The sequence below is a fragment of the Nicotiana attenuata genome, chromosome 10 (assembly GCF_001879085.1).
Source record: "Nicotiana attenuata strain UT chromosome 10, NIATTr2, whole genome shotgun sequence".
Taxonomy (NCBI): Eukaryota; Viridiplantae; Streptophyta; class Magnoliopsida; order Solanales; family Solanaceae; genus Nicotiana; species Nicotiana attenuata.
In genome coordinates this window covers 42914561-42932182 of record NC_031998.1, presented here as the reverse complement: position 1 = coordinate 42932182, position 17622 = coordinate 42914561, and the positions used below count along the sequence as shown (strand labels likewise).

Sequence of the window (17622 nt, the reverse complement as noted above, 5' to 3'; positions counted from 1 at the left end):
CGGGTCATCACAATTGTATATCATGTGTTCTTTTTCGTCTTCTTCGAGTTTCAATCTTAAACTCAACCAAAATCAAGTCTAATCTTCACCAAACACCCTCAAAATTGAGATATAAACTCCAAATAATATTCTCAATTGTTTACAACAACACCATATCCAAACAAATAATGATTTTTGAAAACTCAAATTCGAATTCAAAGCTTTAAAGCTTTTTAATGGCTATCAATGGTGGAGAGTCAAACACCTTCAAAATTTATTGATTGACAATTTAAATTTGAACACTAATTGTGCAACATGAAATGAAATTGCTAAGTTAGAACTCTATAGTAAAACGATTGAAATTCATCAAAACTATATACAAAAAATAGAGAACATTAAAATTCTAGGAAGAAAAATTGGGGAAAGAACAGAGAATGAGAGATTGAGAGACAGAGAGAGGCGGAGAGAGAGATGGGAGAGAGAACAAGGATGAAAAATAAATGATTCCTTATTCAATTCCTAATATAAAGGGATACTCATTTAAAACTAATTTGTATATAATTAGTAAATTGTATATGACCATATAATTAAATTAAAATTTGATTAGAGAGGGTAATAAAATTTTAAATATTGTATAGGAAGTAAAAATCCCTTTTGGAAATTCTCGAGCAAACGCTACCTTAAACTTAGTCAACAGTCCAAGTGGGCTACAAACCCGGCCCTTAAAAGATCTTCACACGCGCGAGAACGGAAAGCGTGCGAATTTGGTGTTTAACAAGGGCAAGGGCAGTAGTCTACACAGAGACGGAAAGTTCAATCCACCAGCACAGAGAACAAGAGAAATCCCTAAATGGCGACGGCGATGTTCAGATCTAGTATTCGCTCCGCCCTCCGCGGCGGCGCTTCTCGTGTAACTCCGGCTTCCAAGAGGACCTTCTCTTCTCACTCATCCGTTGAGGAAGAGGCCCGTATGTAGTCTCATTCATTTTTAATTTGAATTAGGTTTTATTCATTCGTACTGCTTTGAATCCGATCTTTAATTTTCAATATACAGCTTTTTCTTCTTTCTGGATGCGCTTTCATATGCTATTGTTTATTCACTTTATCTAGATCTTATGCTCCGTGTATGCTGTATTTACATGTTTTATTGGAATGTAATTAAGTGAAATTGACTTAGAGTTACATTTCATAAAAGAAGGCAAGATGTTGGAATAAAATTTGCCTGAGCCGAATTAGTAAAGAAGACTTTTGTAGCGTATCCTGACTAGTTTGGGATTGAGGCTCAGTTGATTGATTTGTTGTGTTTAAAGTGCTATATTTACATGTTTTATTGGAATGTAATTAAAGTGAAATTGAATTAGAGTTACATTCTGTAGAAAAGACAAGTTTCTTGGAATAAAATTGGGCTGAGCAGAATTAATATAGAAGATATGTATAGCTGATCCTAACTAGTTTGCGATTAGTCCTAGTTGCTTGATTCGTTGTGCTTAAAGTGATTAACTTGGATGTGTATCTTTTATGATGTGGCCAGGTGAAGCCTCTAAGTGGGAGAAAATTACTTATGTTGGAATAGTTTCCTGCTCTATTCTTGCTGCGATTTGTCTGTCAAAGGGTCACCCTCACTCTGATGAGCCTCCTGTAAGCATTTTCTTTGAAGTTCTTTTAATTTATTTAATGTCAGGAATCTGAACTTTTTGTGTTCAACAGTATGTTCCTCTGTCTCTCTTTCAATTTTAGATGCTGACCTTAGGCTAAAATTAGAAAGTCATATTGGCATTATCGATCGGAGGGATTTTCACTTCCCTTCACGTAGTGGAAAAAATCCTCTTAATGGCCTAGAAACAATGAATTCACCACATAAGTGCAATGTGAAGAAATATATCACATATTCATGATGAGCCGTCAGCCTTAAAAGGTTTAAGCAGCTGGAAAATTGCCAACACTTACGAATGCAAGGAAGATATTTAAGTTTCTTTTGTATTAATTCAAAAAGAGAATTGTGACAGAACATTATAAATCCATAATGGAGGTTTTGGTTGGTTTTCATCGATAATATATACAACTATGAATAAGATGACATAAGTTCTCTCTATTCTGAAATCTCTCAGTTATTCCTCTTCTATGCTTGAGAAACTCTAATAATTTAAGAAGGTAGTTAACAATACTATTTGAAGCAAGATATCAACGCCCTAAAAATAGTGGATAAAGCGCAATAGGGTTGGCGGGGGTAGTAGGAAACAGTAAGTAGGGAGGTGCAGTTAAAGAAGAGTATGAATGTCTTCTTTAAGAAAGACAAAATAGGGGGAATATGGTTTTAATTTCATATTGTTAAATTTTCATTATTTGTTGATAGATCCAATGTAAAGAAAGGGTAGAATGTACTTATCAGGAAAAAAGAAAAGAAATGGTAGATTGTTATTCCAGCAATTCTATGTTATGTGACAATTTGACTCGTGTTATATAAGTGGTAGTTGAATAAAATATTAAAATAGTAGTTGAGAAGTTAAATTGATATGAGCGGAGTAGCTTCTTCATTTTTTTCTCTTATTTAAAGGGTTTGCGGGATTTCTGTTATAGAAGAGACTTTTGAACAGTTGAGTCATAGTATAGAGACACTTGCTGCAAGTGGCCTCCTGAGAAGCAAATATCTAACTTTTATTCCCGACAAGGTTTACTCCTGTTATGCATGTTTTGGTGATTTATTTGGGGTTGCACAAAGGGAAGTGGCTTGATGGGATTAAAAGGATAGTTGCAGGAGTAAAGTGTCTCGATCTGTTAACTTCACGATGACAATGTGGGAAACCGTTCTATTGTCATATGCTTTTGAAGTCAAGTGTGTAATATGTCGTTTCCCTCATCCTGTGCGACTTAATATTACAACTTCAATTATACTGTTGCTTATTCTGCTCGCAGGCTTACTCATATCTGCACATTCGCAACAAGGAATTTCCATGGGGTAATTATGTGACATAAGTCATTTTTTCATTTTGCTTCTCGATAATTTCATGTTACGGACTCTTACTTTATGGATTAACTTATTTAAACGTGATGGTTTAAAAAATTAAGTTGGCGTTTGGACCATATTTGGTTGAAGTTGAAAGAGTATTTGGATGTTGTTATGTTTGGATATGCATTTCATCCGGAAAAAAAGTTGACGTTTTGTGAATGAAAATCATTATTTCACTTGAAATGCTCAACAGGTTTTTCAACATTTCACCAGAATTTTAAATAGTATAGCTCAAAATTTGCAATTACTGATTGTCAAACAATTATTTGCAAATACTGAACTAAGAAAGATTTGGATCATGTGCCTCCAAGTAGTCTTTTACAATTACACTAATTAAAGCTAGAATTTGTCTCAATCTCACATAAAGTTTTAGAAGATAGTGCATTATATGAACAATTCAAAAATGTAGGACAAAATTTGCATGGCCCTTGAAACTAGGTACAATATATGCATTTTGCTCTTCAAGATTTTACCTATGTGATTGCTCTCTTGATCCCTAGTCCCTTTTGGAATTGCATAAATTGATTATGTGATTTGTTGAACTAATTACATATTGTCGGCACCATCCCCAGATAATGAAATGACTGGATTTTTTTTCTAGTTGCATCTGTTGGGAATTGGAAACTGTGAGCTGAAATCAAGAATGTCATGTTCTGCTGCATATCTATTCCTGTTTTGGTTGATCAATCCAAGCTCTGAATTGCCTGTGCTACAGGCCTTGTTTTCAATTTAACCATGATTTCACGTATTCTCATTATTTTAATAATTAATTCAGTGCTTATAGCATGTTATTATACAGTTTCGGTGGTATACATCTCTCTGAGGATGTAATATCCATGTTTGCCATATTTGTGTTTGCATTTAGATCTTCTGTCTGGCTACACAATGTTTTAATACCATACTTTCTCTCTGGCCTTTGGTGAATGCAGGTCCAGATGGGCTTTTTGAGGTCAAGCACCACTGAAACTGTGTGGTTTCTCTGTGAAGTCGTTAAAATAATTTCTGTCCATCCGCCAGGATGACCACATTTGTTGAATTTTCATTAGATGTCTACCTTTGGTTCTTTGCATTGCCTTTTCTTTGACATATTTCTATCTTTTGCTGTATACTTACAATGTGCTTTAAAGAATAAGAATTCAGGGATAATTATTTGTTTCGATATGGTTGCTCTAATGTCCCATTATTAGAGGGAATTATAATTAGGTTGGAGCTGAATTTCTACTAATTTGCATTCTGAATGCCTTAATGCACGACCTTCATTTACTGGATATTATTGACATAGGAGGGTGCGTGTCTGGTGATTCATGGTTTTTGTAAATCTTCTAAGATATGATTGAATCGTATCTTTCGAGTGATGGAGGTTGGTTATTTAGCTTGAGTAAGCCTGCTGATACATGTGATATAATTTGGTATTCGCGACAATGACCCTCGCCGAACTTTTGGTATACATATAGTTTAAGAGCTGAAAGATGACGGTAAACAGGTCTTCTTCGAACGCTTGAAATTCATTGTTTCTACTTCACAACCTTCAAATTGTTTACCAAACTTAAATACTTTATATACGGAAAGGGTCCCAGATATGCCAATAAATTGTACACATACGCCCGTCGTTTAAAGATGGACTCAATCTTGTCTTTGCCGTGTATAAGTTGGGTCACATATGCCTTATTTTTAAAGACCTCACTAATAAAATATTTAGCACCAGATTTTGACACATGTCACAATCTGGAGAACGTTACATCTATACCCTGATTTTAAATAATAAACCAATCGGATCCATCACTCTTACTTTGTTAAACCATCGGATCCATCACTCTTACTTTGTTAAACCGTGCGAACCCGATATTCTTTTTTAATAAATCCCATTCTAATTTTATTAACCCACTCTCTCACCTAGCTTTCTTCTCCCAATTTCTCCTCTCATCATAGATGCTCCATTAGGGGGTTTCCCCAAATTGTTGACCCAATTTCAGCATTACTTAGGGTATAGTCTTTGATTAAAAACAACCTTAATCTTTTATTTCTTTTCTTCATTCGTGAAATGCCGCAAACATCGAGCTCTTCTAACCAAAGTGTAAGGAATTGTCGATGTAGAAATGTTGTGCTCCATCTCACTTCGTGGACGCCTGAAAATCCTGGGAGACATTTCTTTAAGTGTTATAAACTTGATGTAAGTTATTGTTTTCTTTTAAATTTTTAGATTTGTGTTTATAGGTTTTTTTGTTTTGTTTTTGAATTATAACCAAATTTAGTTGTTATATTGCAGCCAATATCATGCGGCTATTGAGAATGGGATGATGACGAATTTCATCAAAGAGCCACTATTGTCATCAACAAATTGAAAAGGGGAAAGGATACTCTTGTTGGTGAAAATGATTACTTAAAAAAAAGCTGATTTTTTTAGAGAGAAACCATGTATTTGAAGGAAAAAGTTGTTGTTGTTCAACTTGAAACTAAATTGTTGGAGGATATAATTGCTGATTTGGAGGTATCTTCTGTTATTGATAGTCTTCCTTCCTCTACTGAAAATGATGGGAGATATGCAAAGAAGAGAGAAAATGTATTTGTTATGTTATTGTGCATCCTTGTTGGGTTTATTGTTGGTTATGTATTACATAATTAAGTTATGTAGCTTTTGAATATTGGATGGAATGTAATCATATTTTGTGATTATATGAATGAATGGAATGTAATGACTTTATGTAATTTTTTCTTGTGTAATGATTTGATCTTAATGTAATGAGTTTGCAACAATCTAGATGAAATGTTTAACCCAAAACGATGGTTTCAACTAATATTGTGCAGCTTAGAATGAGTTTCAAAAAACTGGTTCACTTGTTAACAACGTGTAAATGCAATCTGATCAAATATGCCCTTCAACTAAACGATTTTGATCAAATATGCCCTCCATACATATAAGTTCTTTCGAAACCTATACGATAAAACCACAAACATACACATGCTTTCTTACAGAAAACATTTCAACACAAGCAAAATCCAACAACTACAAACCAACAGCCAGAACAACAACCAGAACAACATTAACAATATTCATTTTCATAAAACTATTTCAAGTCAAATAGAAGGTTTGAATTCACCAAAAACCAACATCCAGAATTTCATCCATAATGTAAGTTCTTAACTTAAAAACATCTATCCCAAAGTGCTGAAATCACCAAAAACACAACAGCTAGAATTTCATCCATAATGTAAGTTTTTAACAAAAGGACATCTACCCCAAAAAGGTTCCTAAACTTGCTAAACTTCGCAATTTGTTGCCATCTTCAATTTCTTTTTCTTTTTTTTTGCTTCATCTTGAATCTGCTTGAGTGTGACAGCTGGTTTCCCTTTCCAAGTTGCGTTAGTTGGTGAGTAAGGCAAATTTGATGGCATTGTCACTCCATCTGCATCTTCACAAGATTGAATTCTTCTTAATCCTGTTGGTGGCCTTACATGCAGCTTTCTAACTGCAAGTCTTGTTTTTGATTCAGCAATAATCATTGGCTTTAGAGGTGGATCTTTATCAGTACCAATAACAGGACCATAGCCTTGTGATAAACCAGTTGTGGCATAAGAGGATTCTTGTGTCTGTTATGTCACAGGTTCACTATCCAAGTCCATTCCTTCATCTTCAGAAGCAGCAGATGCAAGTCGAAAATCTAGAGCTGAGGTCTGACTTGAACCACCTTTCTGGTGTTTCCTTTTCCTTGATTTTGAAGTGTCTGCATTAGTTTCTCCTGGCACCCAAGAAAAATGTATTAGAAGTTGTGACAAATCATAGAAGCCAAATCAGAATTCTTTACCTTGAAACATCCCCTAATATTGTGGTTTTCCCCACAACATTTGCTGCATTTCACCACAACTCCCTTTCTTGAGTAACTCCACTCCCCAACCCTCTTTCTTGCTTCATCTGATTCCCTGGTTCTCTTTGCTCTAGGTCTGCCCACATTCTTGGAAACATCAGGAGGTTCCATTGTCTGAGATGGTTCTATTTTCCAAAAAAATATTCCCCCTACTTTCCAAGATTAGATTGTCTAAGTTCTTGCCCCTAGGCCTCAAGTTTCTTATAGTCATCAATAAAACTGCCCTCTAAGTGCCAAATTCTTGGCCTTTTAAACTTAGATATTGACACATTTAATTCAAACTCAGTCTCTAAATCATTTTTCATTTCCTTCAGGTTATACTGAGGATTATACTGTACTTTTCTCTTTAATAGGTGTGCTAAAGTATTCTGATCGACTCTAGGATTTTTGAAGCAAGGATCACATGTATGGACATCTTTTCATGTCTTCATTTGATAGCTATCACTATTGTCATCCTGTGATATATAACATCTAAATGAACAACCAGTAGCACACTTATAGCTAGCCCTAGTTAAATCAGTTTTTGATCACCTGCAACCTTCTTCTATTAGCCAATGCATAGAGGTTGAATGTCCTTCTAGCTTCTTCAATATCCTTAAATGTTATACCTAACTCAACTCCTTAAAATGTTCTAACCTATCATTTACAACCCTTTTTTTCTTCTAGTAAGCTTTAAGTTTTGAATAATCATATTCAGAACCTTCTGAATCATCAAAACTACCACCACCCAAACTACTTTCACATTTAGAAGCTGCATCAATGTCTACAGAATATTTCTCTTTATGATGAATAATATTTGAGCAAACACCATAGCTTCAAACTCATCCACAACAAAAAAGTTAATCACATTGAACTCTTTAGAGAATAAGTACTGAAGAGTCACCATCATCATCAGTTACCTGGTAGTACCTCCCCGAAGGTCCAGTCACTAAAAGTTGCTCGACTGAGCTAAATTCTAATTTTTTGGTAAATTCTTCACACAGATTTTTATAGTTGACAAGGCAAGAATCATAACTAGCCAAAGTGTACACATGCTTCTGATCATACACTATTTCATGTGAAAATATCCAATTACCCCCATAGTAAAATACCATGTCCACTTTAGCAATCATCTTCAGTTTGTATCACATGCAAAGTATAAAAAGATGGACAAGTGAGGGTCCACAACAGTAAGTAGAAAGCCATAATCATGACACACGTAAAAAAACCTAAAAATAAATGGCTTCAATGCAGGACCACAACCAGACAACAAAATCATCAATTACATCACATTATTCACTTTATTTTATTCTTTAGTAGGATAAAGTACAAATAGATATCAGTAAACAACAACCCTATTATAAGACAAGAAACCCTAACCCCACATATAAAATTTAAAAAAAAAAAAAAACCTAATCCACAAATAGATAAAAGAAAACAAGACAGAAAGATAACATACCTTGAAAAAGCATACAACTTCGAATTGTTTCTGAAAAGGAAACCCTAGAGGTCCAGCTTTGTAGTGTGGTCGGCTGAGGAGAAATTGGGAGAAGAAAGCAAGGTGAGAGAGTGGGTTAATAAAATAAGATAGAGGTTTATTAAAAAAGAATATCGGGTCGTTTTAATAAAATAAGAGTGATGGTCGGGTTGGTTTATTATTTAAACTAGTAATCGTATCACTTTGTTAATTTTTTGATGTTACATTTGGAATTATCACAATTATTTGATTATCCTATTCTATATAAATAGAATAGATATTTTCTAAATTTTAATAAATAAAATCTCTATTAAATTAAAGGGACTTATATAGTCATCAAATAATTTTTTCGTTATGTATTTTTATTTAGTATATTATCCAATATTTAGTATAATTATATTGTTAATAGAAATTATGACACTTGTCATTATAATATTTCTTTGCCTCTCCTATTATATATATATAGATGATATAGATTTCTTTGACTCTCCTATTATATATATTATATATTATACATATATTATATTATATTATATTATATTATATTATATATTATTATATTATATTATATTATATTATATATATAAATAGATTTTTTGTTTTTTTATTTTAAAATAATTTTAAAACTCCAATTTGAAACTACTCCCCAATTTGAATTAGTAATTCATTATTTTATTTAATTTTGTTTTTTATTTTAAAATTATTTTAAAACTCCAACTTGAAACTACTTCCCGATTTGAATGGGTAGTTTTTCTTCTCTTTTTTCGTTTTTTTATTGGTAATTTTTTTTTTTGGTTTTTATTTTAAAATAATTTAAAAACTCAAACTTGAAACTACTCCCACCCAATTTGAATGGGTAGTTATTTTTTATATATTTATTTTTCGTTGTTTTTTTATCATATTTAATTATACGATATCTATATTTATTAATCCAAATAAAGTAATCAATTACTATATATATATATATATATATATATATATGGTAGTTTTTTATTTTATTTTATTATTTTCGTTTTTTATATGTATATTATATATAAATAGATTTTTCATTTTTTTTATTTTAAAATAATTTTAAAACTCCAATTTGAAACTACTCCCCAATTGAATTGGTAATTCATTATTTTTTTTAATTTCGTTTTTTTATTTTAAAACTCCAACTTGAAACTACTTCCCAATTTGAATGGGTAGTTTTTCTTCTCTTTTTTCGTTTTTTTATAGGTAAATTTTTTTTTTTGCTTTTTATTTTAAAATAATTTAAAAACTCAAACTTGAAACCACTCCCACGAAATTTAAATGGGTAGTTATTTTTTTATATATTTATTTTTCGTTTTTTTATATTTAATTATAAGATATCTATATTTATTAATCCAAATAAAGTAACCAATTAATATATATATATATATATATATATATATATGGTAGTTTTTTAATTTATTTTATTATTTTCGATTTTTTTATATATTTAAATTCAAAAATAATAATCAATAACTAATTATAAACTAAATAACTAATTATGCCATGTGTCAGTTTTTTAGGTTGCCACTTGGCTTAAAAAGAGGGCTTTTTCCTCTCCTTTTAATAATATATAGATCAGGGTATAGATGGAATGCACCAGATTGTGACACGTGTCGCAATCTGGTGCTAAATAATTTATTAGTGAGGTCTGTTAAAAAAGGCATATGTGACCCAACTTATACACGGCAAGAGCAGGATTAAGTCCACTTTTTAGCAACGGACAAATATGTACAATTTCGTACAGTTTACTGGCAAATTTGGACCTTTAGAAACTTATTTAAGTATATATTGAGATCACAATCTCCAAAAAAATTTTCAATAATATTTCTCCCTTATAAGATTGTCTTTCTTATAACATAGGATTGTATCCTTCCATAAGCGTTTTTATGAAACACAACTTAAGCGATAACTTCACAGCACTGGTAAAAAAAAAAACTCAATTGTTTATAAAATAAATATTAGTAACTGAATATGCCATTTTACATATATAAACAGATGATTTCTTAAAAAAAAATTGTTTAAGTATGTTCAAATTACAATCTCGAAAATATTTTGCAAAAATATATTTTGATTTTAAGATCGTCTTTCATATAACATAGGCTATTATATCTATTCTGAAGCATTTTTTTGTGAAACACAACTTAGGTAATGCATTTTATTATATAAAAATAGAAAAAATGTATAGTTTACCACCGGAACTTAGGATCAAATCCCTGTGTCTCAGACACACTTTGGGAAAGATTGAGTGTGTAAAAGGTTAACCGTGCTCAGAAAGTGTGTCATAGAGATTTGGTCCTAAGTTCCGGGGGTAAACTATGTATTTTGCCTATAAGAATATAAAAGAGAAACTTACTGTTAATAATACCAAATATTAGTAACCGAGTAGGCGATATTCAAATTTAAATTTCAGTATCCATTTACTATTTTTTTTCCTTCCTCTGCAAGGCGTTAATATCGGGAAGAAAAATACCTGAAAAATATAAAATTGCCTCAATAAAAGGAAAAAACAGTGCACAACTGGTAGAACTTCACTATTGAGTTGTCATTCATCAAAAGACACATGACTATTGTCTCAAAGTACAAAGAATGTTGTCTGGCATTTTAAAGTGAAGCCTCAAATAGCTTATACACAGGCTTGTTCAAGCTTATTGATATACAAACTGCGACACTAATTCAAAAACTGCTTATGAATAGTGTTGTATCTTTTAAGCACGTCCACGGCAATCTCATGCCACAAACATCTAGTTAAGCAATCAAGTCCACGACCAGGGGATTAGGAATTTGGGATTTGACTATAGCAAATTCACATAAACTGGAGGTGCACTCATTTTTGGTAGCACCTCTTCTCCGATAGTGTTTCAGGACCTATGCCACAAGTAGGTATAATTACTTTTGTAGAAGCTAAGCAATCCCAAAAAGTAGACAACATAGCATGTCCAAATTAGAAAATAATGAAAATGATCCAATCACATTTTTACATGAAAGAGAGTAGTCTCTGAAAATGTCAAAGCAAACAGTTTCTAAGCTTGATCTTATTCACCCTATCAGGCATATTACCAGCATCAACAACCAAAACATAACAACAACAACAACAACAACATATCCAGTATAATACCACAAGTGGGGTTTGGGGAGGGTAGTGTGTATGCAAACCTTACCCCTACCTTGACAAGGTAGAGAGGCTATTTCTGATAGACCTCAGCTCAAGGACCATCATCAACCAAAACATAAAATCGACAAATAAGCAATATTTGTGATCGTCATTTCAATATAACATTACAAATAGGCGATCAAATTACGACATAAGCGGTCACCAAATGTAAATGGGAGGTTACTGGCCAGTTTATTAAAAAGCTAATAAGAATCAAAATTTCTAGAAAATGCAATAAGCCATTATCAATGATCAAAGTTGATAATCAGATGCTTTTGGCAGTATGCTCTAAAGATGGACTCTTATCATTAATCATGGAACATTGCAAGATTCAGACGCGCAGATACACGCTTATGCGATAGAGATAACCAATTCACAAAGTTTTGGCGCAACATCGAACTTTATATTTGTTACATAATGGGCTCTTCAGCATCGACCAGCAAGCAACCCAAGTTATCTTACTTTCACATTTGCCTTAGAATTTAAAATAAGGCAACAAAAGAAAAGAATGTGGAATAAAACCTTGAACAAAGAAATTATAAGAGGTATCTATGTTACTCTGCTGTAGCTTCTTCATGGCTGTTCCCATCGGTTCCTGTCTGTGGCAATGTACCCAGATCCGTACGAGCCTCTGTCTCTTCTTGAGGAATTGCAGAATTTGTTGACTCGACTTGGCTTTGCTGGCTATCATCAGAATTGCCATTTGAGCTGGAAGAATCAGTCGATTTGTTTTGATCTGTGTCTGTCTCGTCATTGTCATTTGAGGGATTGATTTTATTCTCAGAGCCAGGATCAGAATTAGCATCTGATTTCTGGTTTGCCTCATTTTGGTCGCTCCCACTTCCTGTTGATTCCTCAGTTGCCCCAGATGTAACAGAATTGCCATTTTGGTCAACTGATACAACAGATTCAGAGCTGTTTGAAATTGTTACTGATTCTTCATTTGCCGAGGTGTTTGAATCACTTTTCTCAGACTGCTGCTCATTTGAAATGTTCTGTGTGCCATCTCCAACAGAAGCAGCCTCATTGGCTGAGTTCTTCTCATTCTCCTGCTGCTTTTTATTGTCTTCATTGGTTCCTTCTGCAGAATTGGAGTCTTCACCAGAGTTCTTCTCATTTTGTGTGGTACCAGAGGCAGAACTGTCATTGTCCTGCTGCTGCTTATTGGCTTCATTGGTTTCTGCTGCAGAATTGGAGTTGTCACTAGAGTTGTTCTCATTTCCTGCTGCAGGATTTGAGTTATCGCTAGAGTTGTTCTCATTTTGGGTATGAGAGGCAGAGTTCTCATTTCCTTGCTGATGTTCATTGGCTTCATTGGTTCCAGCTGCAGCATCGGAGCTATCACTACTGTTGTTTTCATTTTGATTGGTCTCAGAGGCAGCATTGCCAGTTTCTGTCTGCTGGCTAGTGGCTTCATTGTTTCCTGCCACGGGATTAGAATTGTCCTCAGTGTTGCTTCCATTACTCGCTTCTCCAGCAGCATTTGCATCTGCAGAACTACTTTGTTCACCCATCTTATTTTCTCCAGCATCCGCCTCCGACTTGTTCAGACTTTCATCACTTCCCTCGTTCTTGTTTTTATCGTCCTGCAACTCATCTTCTCCCTTCTTGGATTGCTCCTCATTGTTCAAGGCTACATTACCATCTCCTTCTGTTCCTGTCATGTTTTCAGAATCTGAAGTCTCTTTGACCAATGAACTGTCTTCGTTTCCATTTTCTACTGTTGCAGCCTCATTAGTCCTATCGCTTTCATCATGAACCTTATCTTCTCCTAATGAGCCAGATTCTTCATTTTTGTTTTGGTTCTCTTCCTTCTCTTTGTTGACTTCATCGTTCTCTCTGCTATCTCCCTCATTCTTCTCTTCTTTGCTCTCATCATTCTCTTTTACTTTTTCCTCACTACTTTCCTCCGACTCTGCTGACTTCTTTTCGCTTTCATTTTCAACTGCTTCTTCGCTTTGATTCTTAGAGATCTCTTCACCTCCACTCTCTTCACTTTCTACCTTCTCTTCCTTCACATTAGTTTCTGCATCAACATTTCCCTTAGTTTCCTTCTCTTTACCATCGTCACTTTCACTTTCCTTGTCATTGTTTTCTTTTACATCTTTGTCTTCCTTTTCTACTTCTTGGTCCTTATTTTCTTCACCCTCAACGCCACTTAGCTTTCCCTGGTCTTTCTCCCTATCCTCTTCTCTAGATTCACTGTTGTTGGTGTTCATGTCAGTGGCTTCCTCATTACTCTCACCTTTGCCATCTTCGGTATTCTCTTTGCTTTCTGCTTCAGCATTGTCTTCTCCTCTCACTTCATTCTCCTGGATTTTCTCCGTCCCTGCATCCTCAGCCACTGAATCCCCTTTCTGCTCAGTATCCTGTGCTGATTTTTCTAGATCAAGATCATGCTCGTCCACTTTGGTGTCGTCGTTGAAACTTTTACCCTCTTCCTCCTCTGTCACCTCCTTCAGCTTCTCATCGTCAATTTCTTCTTCCCTCTTTTGAGGTTGGAGGTCCTTCCTTCCTAGCCTGATAACATCATTCTCACTCTGTACCTTCTCCGAAACACTTGTATTTTGTTCATAAGATGCTTTCTTGGTACGTGAGTGCTGGACTTGGTAAAGCAGCCAGATACAAACACCTACAAGTACACATATCTGAAGGGCATGCTTCACCTTGAATCCTTTATTTCTCTGGTTTCTACGTGGTGAATACTTGAACATGATGATGATTTTTTCCCGAATCCAATTACCACAACTTCAAAAAAGATCCAAAAATAAAAGGTAATTTAAGGGCTCGAGCCAGAGCAAGAATCCATGAAATCTAGAGAAAGAATTCTCTTGATAAAAATACTGACCTATCAAGAGAATAACACTAAAGATGGTACATCTAAAGAAAACAAAACAGCGACACTGGTTAACAGAGACCAAAGAGTTCAGATAAATTTGCAGACACTGTTAATCTGTTAGACAATCCAATATAACACTCAGTTAAAACTAAGGAATTGGTTATTTTGCTGGATCTGACTTGCTACTTCTTTACATCATCCAGATCTAAACATGTTCAGAGTAGCTAAAACATACATTTTTCGATGAAGTGAAAAAAAAACAGGTTTTTATCATCTATTCAACTCCAATAAAAACCTCAACAATCAGACCCAAACAAAATCTCTCCAAGTACAATTCATAGAAATGTTGACGTGTTACATTATGTAAAATCAAGTTACGATTTTACATATTGAAGGCAAACCAGCATGAAATTTTTTAAAGACAAAAGGCTGGCAAAAACATACAATTGTAACTGCAGCCATTAAAGAACACTCAGAAATACACGCACACATTGTTCTCAAAAGATCTGAATTTGTATATAAGCACGGAACAATCATGAATAAATACCCTTACCAACAAGTCAAAAAAAAAACATAAATTAGAAATCTTTCCACAATACTAAAAGAGAAAAAAGCTGAAAAGGGCATACCTGATATACAGTAATAGAAGCGAGTCTCAGCGTCTGGATTCAAGATCCCTATTGTAAATAAGCAAAAGTAGGTAACTTTATAGGCAAATTTGGTCAAATTATTAGAATGGAAGAAAAGGTACAAAGTTGCAATAAGATCCTTAAACCACAAACTTAGTAATAATAACAATACTATAATTGTATTACTGCAACCCCATAAACAATATTGTTGAAAAAGCCAAAGAGAAATGGTTTAAGAGTTTTATGGGTAGCAAGTAGTTTTTGTAGAGGTTGAATCACGAACTATCAGAAGAGGTGAAGACGTGACCCCTGAAACTTAAATGCCTTTTTTTATTTTCCTTTTAGGTTCAGATCAAGATCCAGTTTTTCTCACTTTATTACGTATTTAAAAACCACACATATTCCCCTCCTTTTATATAATTTAAACAACTGTTGCGTTTACACTGGCATCTCTCCTCTTCATCTCCTTATCACTCCCTTTCCCACGAGCCTAAAATTGTCAACACACAAATTGCCATCAATACGACGCCGTTACAGAAGATAACGACGTCGTTGCAATCGACCAAAGGGTTAATGAGTTAATGTACAGTGGAGAAATTGCCACGTTTCACCGAATAACGAAGGCGGTCTTCGTCGGTGATTCGGTGACCTTTTTTTTTTCTTTTAAATAAATATATATTTAGTATATTAAACAAAAAACTGTTGAGTCAGAAATCGGTGAGTTCAAATGATGTTCTCGAAATTTCTAACCACAGCGCTACGGCGCAATATCCTTAAACCCTGCGGCGGCCACGGCCGTCTCCGCCCGTTTTCCACGGCGGCAGCGGCGGTGGTGGAACCTTACGAGGAAGAAACTACCGGCATCACGATGAAAGGTGTGAAAATCTCCGGCAGACCTCTGTACCTAGATATGCAGGCAACTTCTCCTATTGATCCTAGGGTTCTCGACGCTATGCTGCCTTACAATATCTCCCGTTTCGGAAATCCCCATTCCCGAACTCACCTTTACGGCTGGGAATCAGATCAGGCCGTTGAGGCGGCCCGAGCCCAAGTTTCAGCCCTAATTAATGCTTCTCCCAAGGAGATAATTTTCACCTCCGGTGCTACTGAGTCCAATAATATTTCAGTTAAGGGGGTTTTACATTTTTATAGGGATAAGAAGCGACATGTTATTACTACTCAAACGGAGCATAAATGTGTGCTTGATTCTTGCCGTCACTTACAGCAAGAGGGCTTTGATGTAACTTACCTTCCAGTTGAGTCCGATGGACTTGTGGACCTAGAAAAGCTTCGGGCTGCTATACGGCCTGATACGGGTTTGGTATCAGTTATGATGGTGAATAATGAAATAGGTGTGATTCAGCCTATGGAGGAAATTGGGAAAATTTGCAAAGAATTTAATGTTCCTTTTCATACTGATGCTGCACAAGCGTTGGGGAAGATTCCAATTGATGTGGAGAAGATGAATATAAGTTTGATGTCGTTAAGTGGGCATAAAATTTATGGGCCGAAAGGTGTTGGAGCTTTGTATATTAGGCGTAGGCCGAGGATTAGGGTTGAGCCACAGATGAATGGGGGTGGACAAGAGAGAGGGATTAGGAGTGGGACAGTGCCTACTCCCTTGGTGGTAGGGTTTGGGGCAGCTTGTGAGCTTGCAATGAAGGAGATGGAATATGATGACCAGAGGATTAAGGGTTTGCAAGAGAGGTTGCTGAATGGGATAAGGTCTAAGATTGATGGGGTTGTTGTTAATGGGAGTGTTGAAAGGCGATATGCCGGGAATTTGAACTTATCTTTTGCATATGTGGAAGGTGAGAGTTTGTTGATGGGTTTGAAGGAAGTTGCTGTATCAAGTGGAAGTGCATGTACCAGTGCAAGTTTGGAGCCCTCCTATGTGTTGAGGGCATTGGGAGTTGAAGAAGACATGGCCCATACTTCGATTCGATATGGAATTGGGAGGTTTACTACTGAGCAAGAGATTGATCGTGCGGTGGATCTTACGGTCAAACAGGTTGAGAAGTTGAGGGAAATGAGCCCGCTTTATGAAATGGTTAAAGAGGGGATTGATATAAAGAGTATCCAGTGGGCGCAGCATTAGTTTGATTGCTGATTGATTGGAATTGGGACGATAACTGCCACTACATGGGGATGTGGTTTGAAGTTGACGGTCCAGGTTCTGCTTCAGAATATCTAGTACATGTCCCTGAACTTCAAGGCTATTGTTATGAGCTAAGTTTCTTCAATAAGATGTTTACTGTTGTCGACTCTAAGTTGACTCTGTAATTGTGCATGATATAGTGGTAGAGTTGTGCTTTAGTGACAGAGCATAGCATCTATTCTGGTTTGTTTCTGCCCTTTGTTTAAGTTTTGCTCGCAACCATTGAAAAGCTTACACTATGATTTAGACCAATTTGTGTTTGCATGATTATTTCAGCAAAGTTGATGGTGTTTCTGATTGTTTTAGGAAATAATTTACATTGTTTTACTGCATTCGACAATTCTGCAGTGGCCTATACTGTACATGTCAGGGTATAAAAAGATGGATGATTGCCTGTGATATAGCAGGGACTTTAATCATCTCATCGCCATCGGTGGTTTAAATTCAACAAAGTTATGTGTTATGTGGAGGAATATCAAGGGACACAGAATGAATGTTGGTTGTACCCTTTGATTATGTTGGTTT

The 17622-nt window shown here is 35.1% G+C and overlaps 3 protein-coding genes across 4 annotated transcripts; 2 read left to right on the top strand and 1 right to left on the bottom strand.

Annotated features, from left to right (window-relative positions):
- Positions 734-4147, top strand: LOC109233398 (cytochrome c oxidase subunit 6a, mitochondrial-like). Of its 2 annotated transcripts, XM_019399256.1 has the most exons (4): positions 741-947; positions 1511-1617; positions 2893-2935; positions 3916-4147. In XM_019399256.1, the coding sequence occupies exons 1-4, from the start codon at positions 830-832 to the stop codon at positions 3948-3950; spliced, it is 303 nt and encodes a 100-aa protein (XP_019254801.1). In that variant the 5' UTR covers positions 741-829; the 3' UTR covers positions 3951-4147. The 2 variants fall into 2 exon arrangements, with proteins under 2 accessions (XP_019254800.1, XP_019254801.1); XM_019399255.1 differs by lacking the exon at positions 2893-2935 and having other exon boundaries at positions 734-947.
- On the bottom strand, positions 11754-15360 carry LOC109233395 (dentin sialophosphoprotein-like). The gene is made up of 2 exons (XM_019399253.1): positions 14940-15360; positions 11754-14219 (listed from the first exon to the last, which is right to left on the bottom strand). Exon 2 carries the CDS (start codon positions 14183-14185, stop codon positions 12026-12028), a length of 2160 nt encoding a protein of 719 aa, XP_019254798.1. The 5' UTR covers positions 14186-14219; positions 14940-15360; the 3' UTR covers positions 11754-12025.
- LOC109233396 (cysteine desulfurase, mitochondrial) lies at positions 15630-17397 on the top strand. Its single transcript, XM_019399254.1, has one exon. The coding sequence runs from the start codon at positions 15667-15669 to the stop codon at positions 17035-17037; it is 1371 nt and encodes a 456-aa protein (XP_019254799.1). The 5' UTR covers positions 15630-15666; the 3' UTR covers positions 17038-17397.